General features: G+C 33.9%; 1 protein-coding gene across 1 annotated transcript; it reads left to right on the top strand.

Annotated features, from left to right (window-relative positions):
• Positions 1-2,005: 2,005 nt before the first annotated feature.
• On the top strand, positions 2,006-19,561 carry LOC128219377 (uncharacterized). Its single transcript, XM_052927186.1, has 18 exons — positions 2,006-2,096; positions 2,890-2,969; positions 3,421-3,519; positions 5,870-5,992; positions 6,332-6,454; positions 6,775-6,897; positions 7,207-7,329; positions 7,820-7,942; positions 8,639-8,761; positions 8,988-9,101; positions 9,487-9,612; positions 9,994-10,873; positions 11,107-11,218; positions 13,043-13,193; positions 13,500-16,637; positions 16,997-17,032; positions 18,274-18,379; positions 19,346-19,561. Exons 4-18 carry the CDS (start codon positions 5,962-5,964, stop codon positions 19,359-19,361), a joined length of 5,325 nt encoding a protein of 1,774 aa, XP_052783146.1. The 5' UTR covers positions 2,006-2,096; positions 2,890-2,969; positions 3,421-3,519; positions 5,870-5,961; the 3' UTR covers positions 19,362-19,561.
• The last annotated feature ends 349 nt before the right edge of the window (positions 19,562-19,910 follow it).

The raw sequence follows: 19,910 nt of genomic DNA, 5'->3' as shown, positions 1-19,910 counted from the left end.
GACGTTCGTATTACAAGCTCTAACAGATTAATAATATATCAAATTGATTATAAAGCAGCCAAATACGGTTCGAACAATTGTTTTTTGTTTGTAATGTATTTTGTTCGTTTCCCAAAACGAGAGCAAATGTCTGATGTCACTCAGCTTCTTAACAAATCTGGAAACGTTTTATAAATCTGACTTCCACTTTCCTTATAGAACATAATTGTTATTTAATTCCGAATTCCATTCCATATTTAACCATATACTTTTTTAATATCAAATCGTTATTTGGACAGATTATATGATGTTTTAAAAGCGAATTACTTACAATCGATCACAGTGAAGCATAAGGAAATAATATTTTGTATAAAATGTAGTTCTGGAAGAAAGTTATTTCTTTACTGAGTGAAAACCTCAAATTGACTGTTTTACAGTTGTTTTTTTACTGATAACATTCGATATTCCACTGAAAACTTCAAGTAATAAATGCTATAACACATAAACGACACCGATGTTTTGAACGTCTGTGAATGGTAATGCGTTTTAAATGTATATTGAAGTATAACGTTTAAGGCTGAATAATGTATTAAAGGTTTGTACATCAAGTCAGCCGTAGTTAAACCTCGGTAGCAAAGAAACTGTTAAATGGTTAATATATAGAAATTCATTCAGGTGTATTTCATACTTTACAATGAGATAATCATGACTGTCTATTTATAGAAACATAAAACAATATTGAAAACATTAATTCACAGCCGACGGTCAGTTTATTTTTTAATATGATCAATGTAACGAATATGTTTTATGAATCCGTTTAAGATTTCAACACATAGTTTCCTTATTTTAACACGGATGTTACAATATGGACGTTAAATTAGTGCATGTAAAAATCCTTAATGTACTCGTATTACCGTAATGAACTTATTTCTGGTTTTTATGACATGGAAAATTCAAGCGATCAATTTTTGTACCAGGTTTGTCATCAAATGCTTAGTTTAACATGGAATCTAATAGATACACTTCTGTTGCTTTAAAAAGTATTGAATAACTTAAAACAAATCAAAAGCAAATCCTTTTGGGTCACATGGGGTCAAAAACTACGTCAGTAGGTCAAATCTTAGAAAAATCTTTGAAACACACTAGAGGCATTATACATGGTCAAATACTCATTAAACTTAATCAGAATGTATTCCTTGATGAAATCTTGGACTTTTTTAAAACTGAGTCACATTTGATCGAAAATTAGGTCACAAGGTCAAAACTTTCAAAACTCTTGTCCGAAACTATTTAATGGTGGTGATTGGTCTGATTAAGTTCAAACATGGTCAGAATGTTCTTTTGGGTTAAATTTCGACTGCGTTTAAAAAGTGTGTCATATGTGTCAAAACCTAGGTCACGAGGTCATATCTTACAGAAATCTTGGGAACACTCTATAGGCAATATATCTGCTCTAATTTCCATGAAACTTTATCAGAATGTCTCAATGAAACCTTGGAATAGTTTGAAACTAGTAGGTCATGTGGGATCAAAAATGAGGTCACTGGGTCAAATAAAAAAAACAAACTTGTAGACACTCTAAAGGCTATATATTTTGCGATATAGCTGGACCAATCTTCATGAAACTTGATCAGAATGTTTGCCTTGATGAAATCTTAGATTAGTTTGGAACTGGGTAACATGGAGTCATAAACTAGGTTTCTTGATCAATTCTAAATATTACATTATATACAATATTTCATCAACCATTGATTTCCATTCCTTGACTTAGCCCAATCAGGCGGGGAATATCAATTCAACGAATTTGCTTGTTATATAGTATATATGCACTGTGTTGTTTGTGGATTTTTTTGCTGTTGTTTCACGTTTCTTGTTTGTAATTTTATGTTTTTGCTCTATGTCTTTATCGTTTACCCTGTGCCATTAAACGGGGTTTTTGTTTTAAATTAAACTTTTGGCTACTGAGCTTGTTCCTGAATTTTTTTATATAAATATTGTAGCTCTGCAGAGGCTGGATTCTGTTCCGAAGCTTACACATGTACCAGTAAGTGCACAAAGAGTGAACATTACACAACTAAGTGTGGATTCCTCGGGTGGACAAGATGTAACAGATACAGGTATGTTTAACGCTATGCTCGAGTGACGCTGACAGAAAACAATATGAAGAGGAAAGATTACTGTCATCTTATGTGGAGACTTATAAAATTTCCCTTAACACCCCTTATGTTGGACCCTATAAGTTGCGATTAAAATTTTAGTGATTCAACATAATTTACATATTTTGCGATTGTGCTAAAGGTAAGATTTTTGTCCAAAATGGTCTTATTCTCATTTCAAGATATACTTCAGGTTTGAATTTAAAAATTGTCAAAATGTACCACAGCTATTATAAGATGTATATCGGTACAAAGATTTGTTCAACTATATAAAAAATTGGAAACGTTTTTAATTTCTATAATTTGTTTGGTGTTTTTGTACTAAGACACACTGAAAAAAGATATTTGTAGAGTTACACGGGTTGGAACAATTAACTAGATACAGGTATGTTTAGGAATTGCCTTCATTCATCATGAGCGATAGGCGGTAATGGGATAATGTGCCACTATATTATGCTGTATAATTCGCATGAACATGATCGAAAAGTAAGGATCTTAAAACCGTAGATGAATATAGCTGCCAGTTATTTTGGGAGACTCCTGGACTACATCATTCTCGTAACTAAATAGTCTACAATTAACAGCACAACAGACAATGCAATACTCTTTGGATTTTTATTATAAGTATCAAAGAATTCGATATTTAACTGAATTTAGTTACAACACAGTACACCTTTGAATGGCCATTATGTCGATTATTTGGCCTGTGTAGCATGACCTTTTTTTGTAAAAGGCAACTCTTACCATATAACAGGACAACGTATGCTACTTGTACCAGCACGTGTTACCGCCAGGTTTGCTGCAAGGGATATACAGGATCAGACTGTGCCACTCGTAAGTTCTTTTTTAAGTGCGGTTTTAGAGAGCTGTACTGGAAGGCATTAAATGCATGATCATGATAAAAACAAAAAGACGACAACGACTACTATGACTAGGCGACTATGATGATGCCGATGACGTTGCCGATGCCGATGACGATGACGTTGCTTATGACGACGACGATGACGTTGCCGATAACGTTGCCGATGACGATGATGATGATGATGTTGGTTGTGGTGGCGGTGTGATGGTGGTGGTGATGAAGATGATGATGATGATGATGATGATGATGATGATGATGATGATGATGATGATGAGCAAGTTAACGTTTTATGTTGGTGTATTATTTATTTTAATACAGTACAATGTATCGTATTTTAGTTAATTCAATAATGAATTTGTCCCTTTAGTTTTAATAGTATTTTTGATTTAAATATAAAGATACGTTCATTTTATGTTGACACAGCTTTGTGCTATGGGTCCACATCGTGTTTGAACAGCAACCAGTGTACAGGGCCTGACAGATGTAGCTGCAAAATTGGCTACAAACTTCCAAAGTGTGAAGGTACAAGGCAATTATAGTAAACTTATATTGTAGAATGTTTGTTGTTAGTCAATTTCTTTCAAAATGGAACAGTAAAACAACCGTTACTCGAAGTCCACATACATTACCTAGAAGAAACAGTAGAACTCGTTCTTTAAAAAGGAACACACTTCACTGACGCAACTGCTGTTCTGTTTTATTGAACACTAAATACATTACACTAAAACAAAAGTGGCACTATTTATTGAAGTCTTCAAACATAACGCTGAAACAACGGTTGGATTGTTTCGAAATAAGGTATCAAAGTTATCCAGGTTATAATTATATAAATAAATATATTGTTAGAAGAAAGCGTCAATATTTTCTTTTCGTTTTATAAAGCAGCTTGGATCGTTCATGCACAAAATACCCAAAACTTACTTAAGAAAGAAACATTGTCGAACTTGTACCTAAATGCACAACAATATGATAGAATGATATAGCTGACGTCGCTCTCGTTCTTTTAACTGCAGTAAACAGAACAATGATATTTTGAAAATGCCCGTAAACATTTAATGAGAAGAAAGATATGAGTTAACATGATTACCTCCTATTGAGCTTAAGTAAGGTCAAACAGGACCAAATTGTACGGAAAATCTACGCCGCCTATGACGTCATGTGGCTTGATATGATCAAGCTCATCTAACGCGTTTTCGCTTTAATGTAATTAAAGACATGCTTAATTAAACCGCTTGAAACGTGAAAAGTATACCGACTTAGGCAACTGTTGTTGATCGTGGTGGACGAAATAAAAAGAAAACTTTCCTGTGTCTGAATTTTGGCCCTAATGGTAGATACTCGCTTAGATTTACGGGAACGTTTTGTTTGAAATTCCAAGCAATAGTTTTACATAAAAGCACCACTCGTATTTAAAATCAATACGTTCATATGAATAACAGACATAAATTTTGAGTGATAAACCTTTAACTTCTTACCAAAGAAGGCATTGATGGAAAATATTAATTACTGATAACAATATTGTATCCGTATATTTATAAACTGAAAAAGCACAAATAATAACTGATATAAGATGTCTTTTAGGTGGGTCCCTAAAAAATTGCAGTGATCAACTATAGTCCCATAAGTAAGAAATAACGTGTTTTTTGCACCTTTCTTTCAAAATATACACGGTACCCTTCATAAGGATCATTGATTTCGATATTTATACATCATTTTAGTAAAATTAAAAAAAGTTTTAATTGCGGTACATCTTATTTGTATTCCAAAAATATTTTTTTTAGAAATATCCATGCTGATTAAATGATTTGGAATTAATGTATTCATCTTATACGAACATTTTGACAAATCCCAAGAATTGAACAGTCAAACTCGATGAATAATTTTAAACATAATTAACACGTCCACCAAGTTCATCCTTTGTGTTACTCTCTCTTTTTATATATTTATATTAAGCCTTTTATCAATTTAATTTCTCTATATTATTGTGATGCAAATCACGCCATGTAAAAAGTATTTTGCATTCATATACTGTACTTACGTTTAAACGTTCAAACACACTCTTGACAATACCTGTTTATTTAAATATCAAAAACCGTTAAGGTACCATTTGAATAATGTGAAAGATAAAACATATGTTTTACATTTATTATTCTTTTAAATGAAATAGGATGAGAAAAAGGCATACATAAACTTGGTTTTTGATATGCATTTCAACCCGTTAAGGACCTTCCATAGTGTAAAAGTTGATTGGATGGACTAAAACATTATAATTTGTTGAATTTTGACTTTACAAATTCAGGAATTATAATACATACACCCTTTAGAAATTTTTTATTTGTTATAAGAAGATGAACGCATTTTGCGACACAATAATTATATAAAACATTATAATTTAATTGTGTTGGTAAAAGTCTTTCTACAAAATGAATATTTTTATGTCAAAATATTAATGACTACTCATACAAAAATGTCTTGTGGTTTTGTGGTGATTGAACTTCATTGCATTTCATAAGATGTCATCGGATCTGATAAAATCATTTGCGTAATTTCTCTTGTTATACCAAAACAAGTAAAAAAGAATGTGTGGTTTACTCTTGAAAAAAGTGTTCCTCAAAACTAGAAAAAAACAGAACTTATGCAATATTTGAATTTGTTTTCTTCTTAACACACTTTTACATTGTGGAAGACCGTTAATCATTCAACGCTTATGGAACAGAATAAAACCGTTGTTAAATTATCAAGTTATTGGTAGTTGGTATTTGATAGTGTTGCAAATATTATTAGTACAGGTGAACAGTCTCAATTATACCGACCTGATTTTACACACATCAAGAGATCCAGAAATTATAATAACAGACTAAGTGTGTTTCAGATGTAAATGAGTGTTCCTCAAACAATGGTGGCTGCCAGCACGTTTGTAGGAACAACGTCGGGTCTTTTACATGTTCCTGTAACAGTGGATATATGTTAAAAACTGACCTCAAAACTTGTGAAGGTATATTTAATAGTTGAAATAAATATATTTACCTACAATGCAAATCCACAGGAATTCAAACAATCTCTTATAATTGTGATTTAGGATATATGCTATAATTGGCTCATTCAAATGTAAACTGTGCGGGAGGATCTTACTATTGTGGTAAACTGTTCCCTTCGCATGTTAATAATGGCACTTGTTTACAATTTAACAACAATATGTTTGAAATATTGCATTATGACATGTTTTATTTCTGTAAATTGAATTGTAATGACCAGATGAATCTATAATAACAAAGTTCGTATGATTTTAAGGAGTTATAATACAAATAGTTTTCTTTCATCTCTTTTATCATAGATAAGAACGAATGCTCTTCCAACAATGGAGGATGTGCTCACACGTGTTCTAACAAGCCAGGGACACATCAGTGCAGCTGTAGAGAAGGCTACACACTTGCTTCGGACGGACGTCGATGCAATGGTTATGGCTACGTTTTTTAAATAACTATAATGAGTTATATCATGTTTACTTAAATCCCGCAAACTTCTAATATTGCAATTGTTTTATTATGCATTCAAAAGGTAGACATATCAAAAGTCAGCTTATTTTAGTGAACTATTTGGACGTCACGAAAGAATATCGCACTAAAAACTAACTTACTACTCTTGAAACAATCATAAACTACTCCTTAAATTTCTTGTTTATTTAAAATGTTCATTCTTCTCTCTAAATAAATCAATATGTAATTATTTTGATTTTGCTATGGCTTATAATATGTCACTGTTGATACACATTTGCAGACATCAACGAATGTTCTGTGGGAACATCTCAGTGCGGACAAGATTGTACCAACACTGTTGGCTCATATACGTGTTCCTGTAGGGCCGGGTACCAGCTGGCTGCTGATGGGAAGGCATGTAACGGTAAAGAAGGGTTATTATAATAGTTAAAAGTGTATATGTTGATTCATTTTAATCGAATCAAAGGACACATATTATGTAAACTCAAAACCCTAGTGTATCGCATTAACATTTGCATACACTCTTAATATTGAAGTATTTAAAACAGTTTGAACCATAAAACCATTAACAACCAGCATCCTAACCGACAAAATGAATGTCACTTGTTTGTTAGTCAAAGTTTGAACAACCGGTGAACATAAGTACAGAAAACACTTATTCTTGCCTTCAACGCAACGAAACAAGTATATATACAAATATTTTCATACTCAGACTTAGATGAATGCAGCCTTACTCCGCCACCCTGTGGCCAACAGTGTGTTAACACTCCCGGATCTTACAACTGTGATTGTGAAACCGGATATTACCTCGACGCTGGTTCACAAACTTGCAAAGGTACTGTGACAATAAACTTTACTCTCTACTGAACATCACTACCAAGTTTGTGTAAGAAAGTACACAATAACAATCTCAATGGAAAACAACTGTCTCCACTTTGAATATCGGATATTACATAGTGACATCACAACTGATGTTTGTAAATTATTAAGAGCGTTTATTTGAACATACCAATAATAAATGCAGAATTTTAATTAAACAACTTGCATGTAAATGAACTCTTTATCAATCACCTTTACTTCAATGAAGCTTTCATTGTATTTGTCAAAGATTTTTTCTTAATAGCTACTTAAATTAGTTGGGCAAAATGTTATCATTAAACTTAACCATCCACCTTTCATCAATGCATTGCGTAATTTTAGAGCAGAAATGAATGTTCAATGTTTTCGCCAGCTTAAGAAATGTTTAATTCAATGTTAGTACTTTTTAAACTATTGGTATTGAAATACATGTTTGTAGTACCTAACGATTCATGTCTACCCCACAGATGTAAATGAGTGTGACACTGACAAGGATGGTTGTGATCACATCTGTACTAACAGGGAAGGGTATTACCAATGTAGTTGCCGACCAGGATATGTTCTACATGCTGATGGAAGAACATGTACAGGTATGGACACGTCTAATGTTCTCATACATGGTAATCTGTTATGTTAATGTTTTACAGTTGATAAAAATCCATTTTCGTTAGACCGAGGAGGTCAGATTCTATACGAATATTTGTGAGAATGTAAAATAATTAATGTGTTTTTTAAATAAAATAATAATCTTAAGTTTGCAAATATCAATGAACTTTAAAAACACTTAATGGTCACAATGTTTTAAACTTTTATGTAAACAAAATATAAGAGCGCTTGCAAAATAAGGGTTATAGTGTTTATTACTATTTACAATAAATATAATTGAAAAAAAGGTTCCAAATTAATAAACAAAAAGCAGACTGTATTCAAACTTAGCTAATAAATACTTAAAAACTATGATCCAGGTTTTTCACGATAATATTTTTAACATCAGCAATCATTTCTATCAGGGTTTTTCTATTCATTTTTTCAGACGCAATATATTTATAATAGATTTGAAGTATTAGGATCACATACTTGTCTAATGCCCATATACATATGAATACAAGGTTAATATTGAGGAGAAAAACGCAACAACGTAGTTACATCGAGACAGTTTGTTAATGTTAGATTGCTACTGATTGAATAATTACAAATGTTAATACTAGCGAATAGCATTATTTGATCTAAGTATATTGGCAATGTTGCACATGTATGCAAACATAACAATTTATACGTTTTCTTAGACGTTAACGAATGTTCAGAAGGGACGTCTCAGTGCTCTCAGACATGTACAAACACACCCGGCAGTTACACGTGCACCTGTCAGAATGGATATTTGCTTGGAACGGATACATTCAATTGTATAAGTACGTTTAATTTAACCTTTTTCTCTTATCATTACAAAAATGTAAAGTTTGCTTTTAACTTATTAATCTTTCAAGGCCATATTTTATCTCATTCTTAGACAAATTTTATATTTCTCTCAGACATTTCTATATGTTTCTAGTAAACAAGTTCAATAGTACTTCTACGCTAAATTCACGTCTTTTCTGTTCAATATGAATGCTTGTCATATACATTTATGGTTAACAGACAAAGACGACTGCCAAGGCATCGTATGTGAAAACGGAGGATTTTGTATTGACAACATTGGCGGGTATACCTGCTCATGTGCTAAGGGCTACACAGGAATGCATTGCGAACTCGGTTTGTTGCTACCAACATTTAACATTTTTCCCATGATAAATTAAATGTGTTTTTTTTTAATCAAAACACTTGAATCATAGGAATATCATTGATGGAGAAGACGTTCTTTTACATTTACTGTAACTAAAACAAAACTGAAAGACTAGCTTCATATTTTTTACAAATGTAATCATATGACTATAGTTGCAAATCATACGGTTTGATTATTGAATATTTTCTTGCTTCAATTTCTTCAACGTAGTGATCTCCTTTATGAATTAAGATATACACTCCTTCTTAAGGGGGATTACCATTACGGGTCAGCTTTTCTCCCCGACATACGCTATTTATACTGATTTACTTCCCACGTATGTTGCTTTATATTATATTGTTTTGTTTTTCAAAGACTTAAATGAATGTTCTGGATTCCTAAATGGCGGCTGCGAAGATGAATGTATCAACAAAGTGGGTTCTTTTGTTTGTAAATGCAGCGGCAACAGCACTCTGAACAAGGACGGCTTCACTTGTTCCGGTTAATATGCTGATTTTATTACGTAACTGCTACGGTGCTATAAAAAGCTTCTAACTCAAATTGTCTTCACAAAAGCGATATTCAAAGTCGATATAAACAAAAAAATATAGGTGTGCATTTCTTGTTTACGATAACACGGCAAATTGAATATACTGCTGACATATATTTTACATATTGACTAGTATACGACTTGAATGAGGACACTTGGCATCCTAACTCATTTTTCTCGCGTTTAAATTGGGAGTCATGTCCGGCATTGATATAGTTATACACATGTACATTGATAAATATTTTTTTATTTTACTGTACTTATTGGAAACCAATCATGTCCGGCATCAATATAAGCTGATATATGATCGTATGTAACTGTATGTATTACAGGTTCAACTGGACCAAGCGTATTTTCCAAGTATGGGTTGGTGCGACAGTTTTTACCCCGAGGTTGTTCTACAATTGTTTTAGCAAAATGTGACGAGGGCACTGACATTAAAATTCTACTCTCGTCAACATCAAGTTGGTACAGCTTGAAAACTGATCCTGGAAGAATTTATACTTATGGTATTGTATTTGTTGAAGCCAACGCCATAGCCCTTCCTGTGTCTATATCAGGCTTAGAAGTCGTTAAGGGAACTGACGATTTTGAATTAATAACCGGATCGTTAACACATGATATCAACGATGGCGTTCCATACGGGGAAGAAAGACTGCTATATTGCTGGACATTTGGGACAACGCCACGAGATTTAAGAGACTTCCTAGTTTCAAATTCATTTTTATCATCATTCTTTCACAATATTGAGAATTCCTTGCCTGACTGGCTACAATTCTCCCCAAACGGCTACGAGATACTTGGTGTAAATGATTTGCAGACAGAGCTCAGTAGAGGTGACGATATTCAGAGGACAGAATGCAAAGGGGCACCTTTGTATTCTGAACGCCTTTACACGGTTCTGAAATTTGGCAACAGTTTTGCTTTGTCTATCTATGGCCAGAAAGTAACGTTACCGGCTGCAATGTTTAACAATACGTTCTGCATCATTGTTGATGTCTGCCAGGACTATGGGGGATCTGTATTCCTTATCTTGCCTGAAAATTCAAGGAACGTTCTTGACAAATATAAAATATTCAAAAAGCTGATCGACGATTCTGGTGTTTACATCCGCCCGATTGGAGTAGGCCTGTCTCTTCAGAAACACATTAACGTCCATGCTAAGACAAGACATTTGCAACAATGGAACGGAGATGAAATTATTCAGTATCCGTAAGTTTACTTTAAATAACGTTTCTTATTGTAACGCAGGTATAAGCTTTTATGCTAAACAGCAACCATTGCTAGAGGAAGAACTATAACATGAGCACATCCAATTATATTGAAAAAATATTTTCTATATAACATGCTGATAAAAATGTATAATTGTCAATGAGTAATAACGGATAAATTTTAACATCGTGTTCGAAAATCATATTGTATACATGTATAACCTTTACTTTCAGTGTGTTTCAAGAAGCAAATGTATGGATTGGAGGCGATGTCCAAATGGAAACTGACATATTCCGCGTATCAGGAATGGCAAATGCGTTTCTTTCCATCCCGTCTCCAATAAATGTAAGCTCGTATTCAAGCGATTACCATTAAAAGAGAGACGTTTTTGAGAGACATATAATTATATCACATTAATATACAATAAGCCATTGAAGCATTATAAAATACAATGATTTAAATTTGAATTGAATCTGCAGCAAAAAGAGCATCTAAAATATATTCAATATGGTGATCGAATTAAACCATTTCCCTTTTTTATTTTTTATTTCGAGGGACCAACCGACAACACAATCGAAAATAATACAAGGTCGTTTATTTGTATTGTCGTTCTTTCAACCCAGCCAAAACGACACAATAAAATTACGAAAACGAGACATTTTATGCGCTTTATGTTGTTTTGTATGATGTCGCTAAATTGTCGCTTTTCGTCTTTTCGCTCTGTCAGTTGCGAAGTAAAAAATAATCGAATAGGAAAGCGATTATTCGTCAAACTTTCGTTTGGGCCATACTTTACGGTTCACCTTTCTGCTAATCAATTACAAGTTTATATGCGGTATAAAATAACAGATTGCCGGCAGATTTACACTTATTCTAGTTGTAGTATTTCTCTCTCTTAGTTTGCAGCTTCTATCCATATAGATGTTAATTGATTTGATAACATAAACATGTGATGTATTCTAAATAAACCATACATCAGCCACTATTTAATTATATTAAAATACAATGACATCAAGATAGAAGTTAGCATTTGTTGTAGAATAGTTATATCGATTATATATCATTTTAAAACGTTTTCTTACAGATTTATGCATACACAACTGCTGAACATTCAATATATTTGAAAGTCTTTCATTGTAAAGAAACAAAAGAATAAAACATTAAAATTAGCATAATGTTGTCAATATTGAGGAACATAAAGTTGCTATTGTCTAGCTGCATATCGTGTGCCACGGATTATTGTTTTTAACACAAAGTAAACTCGTTAAACTTTTGAACGATGAACGTAATGTGTTGTTCAAAGGACGTCGAACAGATGCGATCATTTAACCAGTCTTATAATGCCAACTTGCAAAATAAGCACATTGTTTCGATAATATTGTTTGCATTATTTATAACTCCTTTGTCAGTTAGAGTTCAATAACACGATGAAACTTACATGAAAAACTTACAAGGTAATGGGTCAAACGGAACACAAACAAACAAAAACCACGAACTGACTACACACACATCAGAAAAGCTTCCCTGTTTAATGATGAGATTCCCGCCTTGGAACGATCAAGTTTGTCTTCAATGATAACGGGCATGTCGTTTGATTATTTAAAACAGTAATGGACATATATTTCAATGCTATTGTTTCACGAATATTTACAGTGGCATAGCGGTGACGTGTAGTTCTATCTCTTGGCCACGATTTACTTACTCGTTCCCACGACTATGTATGTTGTGGCAAAAACTAACCATCTCGTTCCTACGACATACTTATCTCGTTGCTAGAACTTACTAACTCGTTCCTACGACTAAGTTAATCTAGGTTGTCTAAGAAATAACTAGGTCGTTGGAACGAGATAGTAAGTCGTGGCCACGGGAAAACACGACAAACAGACAAAGATACATTGTCGTTTATTCGTTTTGTCGTTATTTCGACCGCGGGGAACGAAACGACGAAATTGAATAATCAGCCATTATATTAATTTAAGATTAAAAAGTTACCAACACGCATTTCATTGATTGCAATCGAAACTTCTAAACAACTAAAAGTGATATTTAAACATATATAAGGCTAAAATCAATTATAACAACAAATGGTGGATACACATCAACATTTTTACTTTTAATGTAATACTACTAATTGAGCATTTCTATTACATGATATAATACTATTTTCAGATATTGAAGAGTTTATTTCTTGAGGAATGGGGGTTTGTGGTGAGACTTCAAGCAGTTGGTGCTTTGGAATTTACGTTCAAAACTCCATTTGGAAGCCAAACTATTCGAGGCAGTGGTAGTGGTGAAGTTAACGCTCTTGCTTCGCTTGGAGGTTAATGTTATGCAGCAAAAAAATTTTTTCACTAAAGCTGATATTATAATTCTATTTCTTTTTGTTTACGCTGCCTTTCTCTATAAAGTCGTTTTTTATCAATGTCAGTTCACGCCTGCCAAGATGGTTTTATGTCTAAATGCCATAACGAGTTGTCGTAAATGTAAAATGAACTTTCCCTTCGTAACGTCATTCTATTTTCGCTTGATAAACAACAATTTAAATCGTTCTGTGTTATTTATTGTTAATTGCGATCCTGTCCTTAATATTTTCATATAATATTATAACATAGTAAACCCTTTTCAGGATCTAATCCGAGGAACTTTTGTGGTATTAATGCAAATCCTGCAGGAATATTCATGTCGGTGCTTTTCAACGCTGAAGCATTTCTCGATGCACCACTTTTGCGTTTTATCAAACCCGGGGTCAATGTTAAAGCCTATGCTTTTCTTGCTAGCGATCCAAAGACTCCTGCGCACAATCAAACACTAATTGATGTAGCAAAAGAAGTTCTTGATTTAAAACATATAAGTGAACGGTTTGTTAATCTCACAAAAGATGTTTTAGCTAGGTATCAAACGCTGTTGTCGAACCATTCAACCATATTGCTTAATACAATAATAACCACTGGTCATAAACTTCTAGCCATTCTTGAAGACATTATACAAGATATTGGTAACACAAACATACCAAATCTGCAATACGTTATTCAACGAATTACTGGTATCTGGAAAGAAGGATGGAAACAATTGCAAAACGACACTGATGCGTTTTTAGACTCGATACGAAAAAATACACGAATTGTCAAACACAACATAACACAGCTTATAAAGGAAGAAACCAACGCAATACGGGAGAGAGTTAATATGTTGATCAGTAATGTGACTGCTCAAGCTTCTATGGTGTTTAAGAACATAACAGGAGCAGGATTTCGATTTAAGGGCGACCTAGATATTTCAGGCTTAAAGATTTTAGGACTAGAAATTGAGCTTGTATACTCCATAGACAGTCTGGGGGAATGTAGCCGGTTTGAGCGTGCGTATAGTGTTCTCAAGGGTGATAGGGCTGCCAGAGTTTTGGCTGTTGTCTCTTCTGGATTACCTATGATCGGACGTTTCCTTCGTATAGAAAATGGGATAGGCATTGGACTTGCAATAAGCTTAGACTCACTTGGTAAATTTGCTGCTTTGTTACGTGTAGAAGCCAAATTCCTTGGAATTAGGGCTCAAACAGACCTGTTTATAACAAATCAAGGTTTATATATTTATCTCGAAGGAAATGTATGGAATACATTTAAAGCACAACTACAAATATCTGCAGAACTTGGAAATGAATGGTACCAATTGTCGTTTGGTGTGAAAGGAAGTTTTGTTGCCGATGCCGATGGAGACGGTAGTTTTGATGATGGTTATTTAGCTGCACTTCGTAGATTTACAAATACTATAGCTGATGAGGCCAACAAAAGAATAAGTAAGTTACAAGACGGTGTGACAAAGGCTCAGAGAGGGTTAACCTCAGCTCAAAACTGGCTTGAAGATAAAAAGTCGATTTTCCGTAATGCAAATTCAAAATTCGATGATGCGGTACGTGCACTTGATAGAGCTAACGATAAACTAGAAGATGCGAAGAAACCATTTAAAGATGCATTAAGTAAACTAAATGAAGCCCAAAGAAAGGTTGACAGATTATGTAGGATTAAAAACTGCAAGAAAATATGTATTCCAGGAATTCAATGTAAAATTTGTCACAAACGGGTTTGGGTATTTAATATACCATACCCATGTTGTAAATTTACAAGCTGCATGATTTCTTTTCCTGATCCTATCTGCCTCGCCCTTAACCTTCTATGCAGAGCTGTTCGAGCCATTGCTTTTTTAGCACTAGAAGCAGCCAAGGTATTTGTCCGCATTCCAATGCTAGCCTTAGATGCTGCAAAAGTAATAGTGTCAGCTGCACAATTCATTGTTGATAAATCAAGGGTTGTTTTGGACATAGCTATAGCTGCACTTGATTTGGCTAAACTAGGACTAGAGGCAACTAAAGGGATATTGGAAGGAGCAAAGCTTGCTCTTGAGGCTGTTAAGCAGGTAGTGAAATTAGGCGTTGCAGCTTTAAATTTGATCATTAAATACGGATTAGAAAGTATAATTGATGTGCGAAATTGTGGTTTTGAAGTTACACTTTCATCACATGATAAAGCCGTTTTTGATGTCCACTGTGATGTAAATGTATTTAAAACTGGATTTAGAACAATTAAAATACGCATCAATTTCAATGACATTTTCCAAAGTCTATGGTATGCTGCCAAGGCAACAATAACATCTATACTCAATTCCATCGGAAATATCTTCGGACGCAAAAGAAGAGAGATAGAATATGATTCACTAAATTTATTATACAAGCATTACAGGAAAACAAGGGATACTCATGTTAATGCTACAGAAACACTTAACAATGAAACCATTGACATAATCGCGGATACACTGGGCTTTACGACTAACCAAACGGACAGTGAATATGATATTAGGACAGAAATATTTCGGAAAAATTGTCAAACATTTATAAACATTCATACTTTCCTATTTGACACTATCTATGCTTTGCATGACATGGCAAACGAGACAGCTAGTACCTTGATGAATACGACATTCGTACAGGATACTCTGGGTTTAAAAGATAAGCACTCCCTAGGAAATGCATCGTTAACGGATTTAGGAATTGATCCGAACGTAGCTGAAGCTGAATTCAACATTAGTCTTACTGAATTGACAGAAACCATCGACAGCGCAAAAGCAAATTTATCTTCTGATTCCTATTTATCGGATGTGGAAAGATATTCTGGGGATGCGGCTGCAATGGTTCAAAATCAAACCGATGATGCCAATACTGTAGAAATTGTCAATTATTGGGTCGTCGCCATGGAAAATGTAACAAGCCAATACTTCAGTGCAGATGCATGTGTCTCTTTCCTTGATTGTGCACATTACGCTGTCGCATCGCTTTATGAAATTGTTTTACCATCAACTGACTTACCAAATCAAAGCATGCAAAGTATCTCCGCTTTTGAGGACATTTTTCTTATATTGACCAATAACTATTCGCTAAAAGTTCTCGATGTATACGAAATGTCTCTAAGCCTTTTGGACCATCTAGGTGCGATTAATGAGTCCAATGTATTCTGTTCTACTCCACCTACAACAATGCATCCTCTTGAAAACCAAACAGTAGTGGCAGGACAAACATGCCACCTCGTATGCAATGTCACAGGAAATCCTCCCCCGACTTTCATTTGGTTTAAAGACCATGAACAAATCACCAACTCGTCGACAAATATGATGTTGACCATCCACAACGTGACTCACTCAGACGAAGGTAGTTACCACTGTGTAGCATCCAACTTGGTCACCAGCCTTATCATGCAGGAGGCGTACGTCTTTGTGACAGGTATTTCAGTTTGTAATGCTTCTTCTCTGGAACCTATCAAGTAAATAATCAACTGTCTTACAGTAAATTGAACTTACTTATTTTTCCTACGATAAGTATAATCATGTAGATGTAAACGTCTTGCTATGAAATAAAGGCTTTCAATCAGAATTTATCATAGTAAGACACAGTATATTTTCTATATTCGAATTGCTTTATAGTGAAATCTCCAAGTCGGAAATGTTATTATGTTTTGGACAATGAAGTTTTCAATTTGCTCACGTTTATCTCCATTGATTAACGATTTGGTTATCGCAATTCTATTTCTCGAACTTGAAATTTAATGTACTATTTCAATCAATGAATTAAACATTTTACAGAAAAAGAGGACATAATCAACAAGACAACCACTGAAGGTAATATATATTTTTGGTACAGTATGGCTTTGCCAGAAATATGTACTGAAGGTAACGCACTTTTAAGTACTGAATGGCTCTCCCAGAATAGAAGCCTGATATTTAGTGTGCTGCACTTTGTTCAACACTCATCATAATGTGCACGATATAATGGCTAGCATTTTACTTGATATCATTGGTCTACCAAATTAATATTAAAACGTTTGTTCCAACAGCCTGCTCAAGCTCCTCGTTGAATGGTGATTGAATTCAACAGTACGGTGTACATTGTGACAACTTGCCCTACTATACCAATGACTTATTTCTCCCTATATCAGCATTCACAAGACACTGAATATAAACGGCAAAATACACAGTTGCCTTGTTTTGTAAAGTACGATATATAAACGTTGCTAATTAACAATGGTAACTCAACTCTGCTACAGTTAGGCATTTTAACAGTTTGTCATTAACAACTATTTGCATCACAATCACCTTTAATAGTATTGAAACTTCATAATTTATCTTGTTCGACATCATGGAAAAACTGTGTATCAGAAATAATCATGGTATAATCGATTCTACATATTCAGCCCAGGTACATATCATTTGGAAACACGGTACACATATGCATTACATATATGTAGTGACTTATGGATAAGCTATGTCGAATGGCTATCCTTGAGTCTTTATCATACAATTTAAGAGCTAGCCCATTTGCTCCTCTTCATTCATGCTATTGCAGGTTCTTCATTGTTTTCATTTTGTTCATTATGATGCTTGCTCTGATTAGGTATATATTTTTTTAAATTTGAAAGCATTGGTAAATGTTGGGACAAGTGAAATTATGTCTATACAAACTTTTTTAATTCCGCGGTAGACTCATGTTCCAGTGAGCTCGTTATTCAATGAAAGTTTCAATGCGATAATCCCAGCACATATCGACAAAACTGTTTTGATGCGTGTTTTGCCTATTTGTGGTGTTTGTATTTGATTATGTGGTGTTAATATGTTTTTGCCACTTGTTAATTGCCGTTTGAATTCTTACAATGTGTCTCTTAACAAAGTTCATGTGTGAATATTTTGCCACTTTCCCTGTATAATTCATTTTATTATTTTAATTCCTTTGATACTACATACCACGTTCTGGTTTTAAATCGTCAAATATCACCTTATTTTAACCGTTTGATGGTATTATGTATGTAATGTTTTATTTCGGATTGGAGATATCAGTTATATAAGTTTCCCGTGTTTTTTTCCAGATGAGTTTCCATTAACACTGGTTGTGACACTAACGGTGATACTAACGACAAGTGCTGTGGTGATTGCTGTGATCATTGTTGCATGTGGTGTATGGTGCTATAAAAGGTACTGAATAAAAGAGACTAAATATCAGATGATTACATTGCTGGAAGAAAAGAAATTGTCAAAAACATAAAATTAAATTGATATCGTTGTGTCCAACGAATTTAACCTCTCTTTCTAATGTATAATATCGCCTACGACACATGTATCTGTCGCAATTATCGCACATTTTTCAAATGCAAAAATGCTTTGGTTTGCCTACCACGTAAATCCCGATAAATAAAAAAACAGCATCGGAATTCAATATGTACCTGTTTTTTACATGCTTATTATACACACTTTAAACTTGACAATTAGTATTTGTTATTTTTGAGCGATAAACTCAGCTGAACAGTGATAAAATGTTACTTTAATCCTGTAAATATAATGTGTTATCGGCCTCATACTAGCCCGTATTAATATAACTAGACTTTTTTGTAGTTGTATGTTTCTGCCAAAAAAGTGTGACGTTGTGAGGCAGTTGGAACGATTCACTCATGATGTGTTTGTGTTTCTTATTATAGGCTTGTGCCAAATGCGTGTGGCTTTGTGAGGCAGTTGGACGATACACTCATGTTGTGTTTGTGTTTCTTATTATAGGCTTGTGCCAAATGAGTGTGGCTTTGTGAAGCAGTTACACTCATGTTGTGTTAGTGTTTTTAGCTGTAGGCTTCTGCCAAATACGTGTGACCTTGTGAGGCAGTTGGAACGATACACTCATGTTAGGTTTGTGTTTCAAGCTGTAAGCTTGTGCCAAATGAGTACGGTTTTGTGAAGCAGTTAGAACGATTCACTCATGTTGTGTTTGTGTTTCTAGCTGTAGACTTCTGCCAAATGAGTACGGTTTTCTGAGGCAGTTAGAACGATACACTCATGTTGTGTTTGTGTTTCTCATTGTAGGTTTGTGTCAAAGTAAGATTGTGCCGTGACTTTGCGATGCAGTTATAACGATACACTCATTTTTACCTCTTTTTGTCTTTCTCATTGTAGGCATGTGTCAAAGTAAAATATTCATATGGTTGTGTGAGGCTTTTGGAACGATTCAAGTTTTGTCAATCCAGTGTTATTGCTGAGTTCCAGTTGTGCCAAATATATCTGTATAGGCACCATTGCATCAACGTGAGGACACTACACATTAATGTTCTATATTTTTCTCATCAGTGTATACACATCAGTTTGTACCTTGCTGTTGCCTTAGGCTCAAATAATCACATTATCTCTAATTTAGATTTTAGAAGATAAAAATTGTCAAATCAAAACATGTTGTTGCTGTTTTTTCTGACATGATATCTGTTATTAAATATAGTGTAGGCTTTAGGTCTAATAAATCAGGTTCGATTATACCACGTTATACAAATTTAGCAGTGCAATAGTAATTTAAATTTTTGCTTAAAACGAAACTATATAGTTTTCACGTTTGTTTGGGTTAATATGTTATTTCTAACTGATCAACAAAACAATACAAAATTGGTAATTGTATTCACATGTTACTGTATTCTGACAGATATACCTATGGAGGTTCTTCAAAAAGTGTTATTACATGCTTAAATTGCAA

The sequence above is a fragment of the Mya arenaria genome, chromosome 15 (assembly GCF_026914265.1).
Source record: "Mya arenaria isolate MELC-2E11 chromosome 15, ASM2691426v1".
NCBI lineage: Eukaryota > Metazoa > Mollusca > Bivalvia > Myida > Myidae > Mya > Mya arenaria.
The sequence above is the reverse complement of the archived record's forward strand: the minus strand, read 5'-3'. Positions and strand labels throughout refer to the sequence as shown.

Coding starts and splice junctions, on each gene's coding strand:
- LOC128219377 (XM_052927186.1), top strand. CDS start 5,962: ATGTTAAAAACTGACCTCAAAACTTGTGAAG. Junction 6,898..7,206: donor TGATGGGAAGGCATGTAACG/GTAAAGAAGGGT, acceptor TTTCATACTCAG/ACTTAGATGAATGCAGCCTT. Junction 11,219..13,042: donor CCATCCCGTCTCCAATAAAT/GTAAGCTCGTAT, acceptor TACTATTTTCAG/ATATTGAAGAGTTTATTTCT.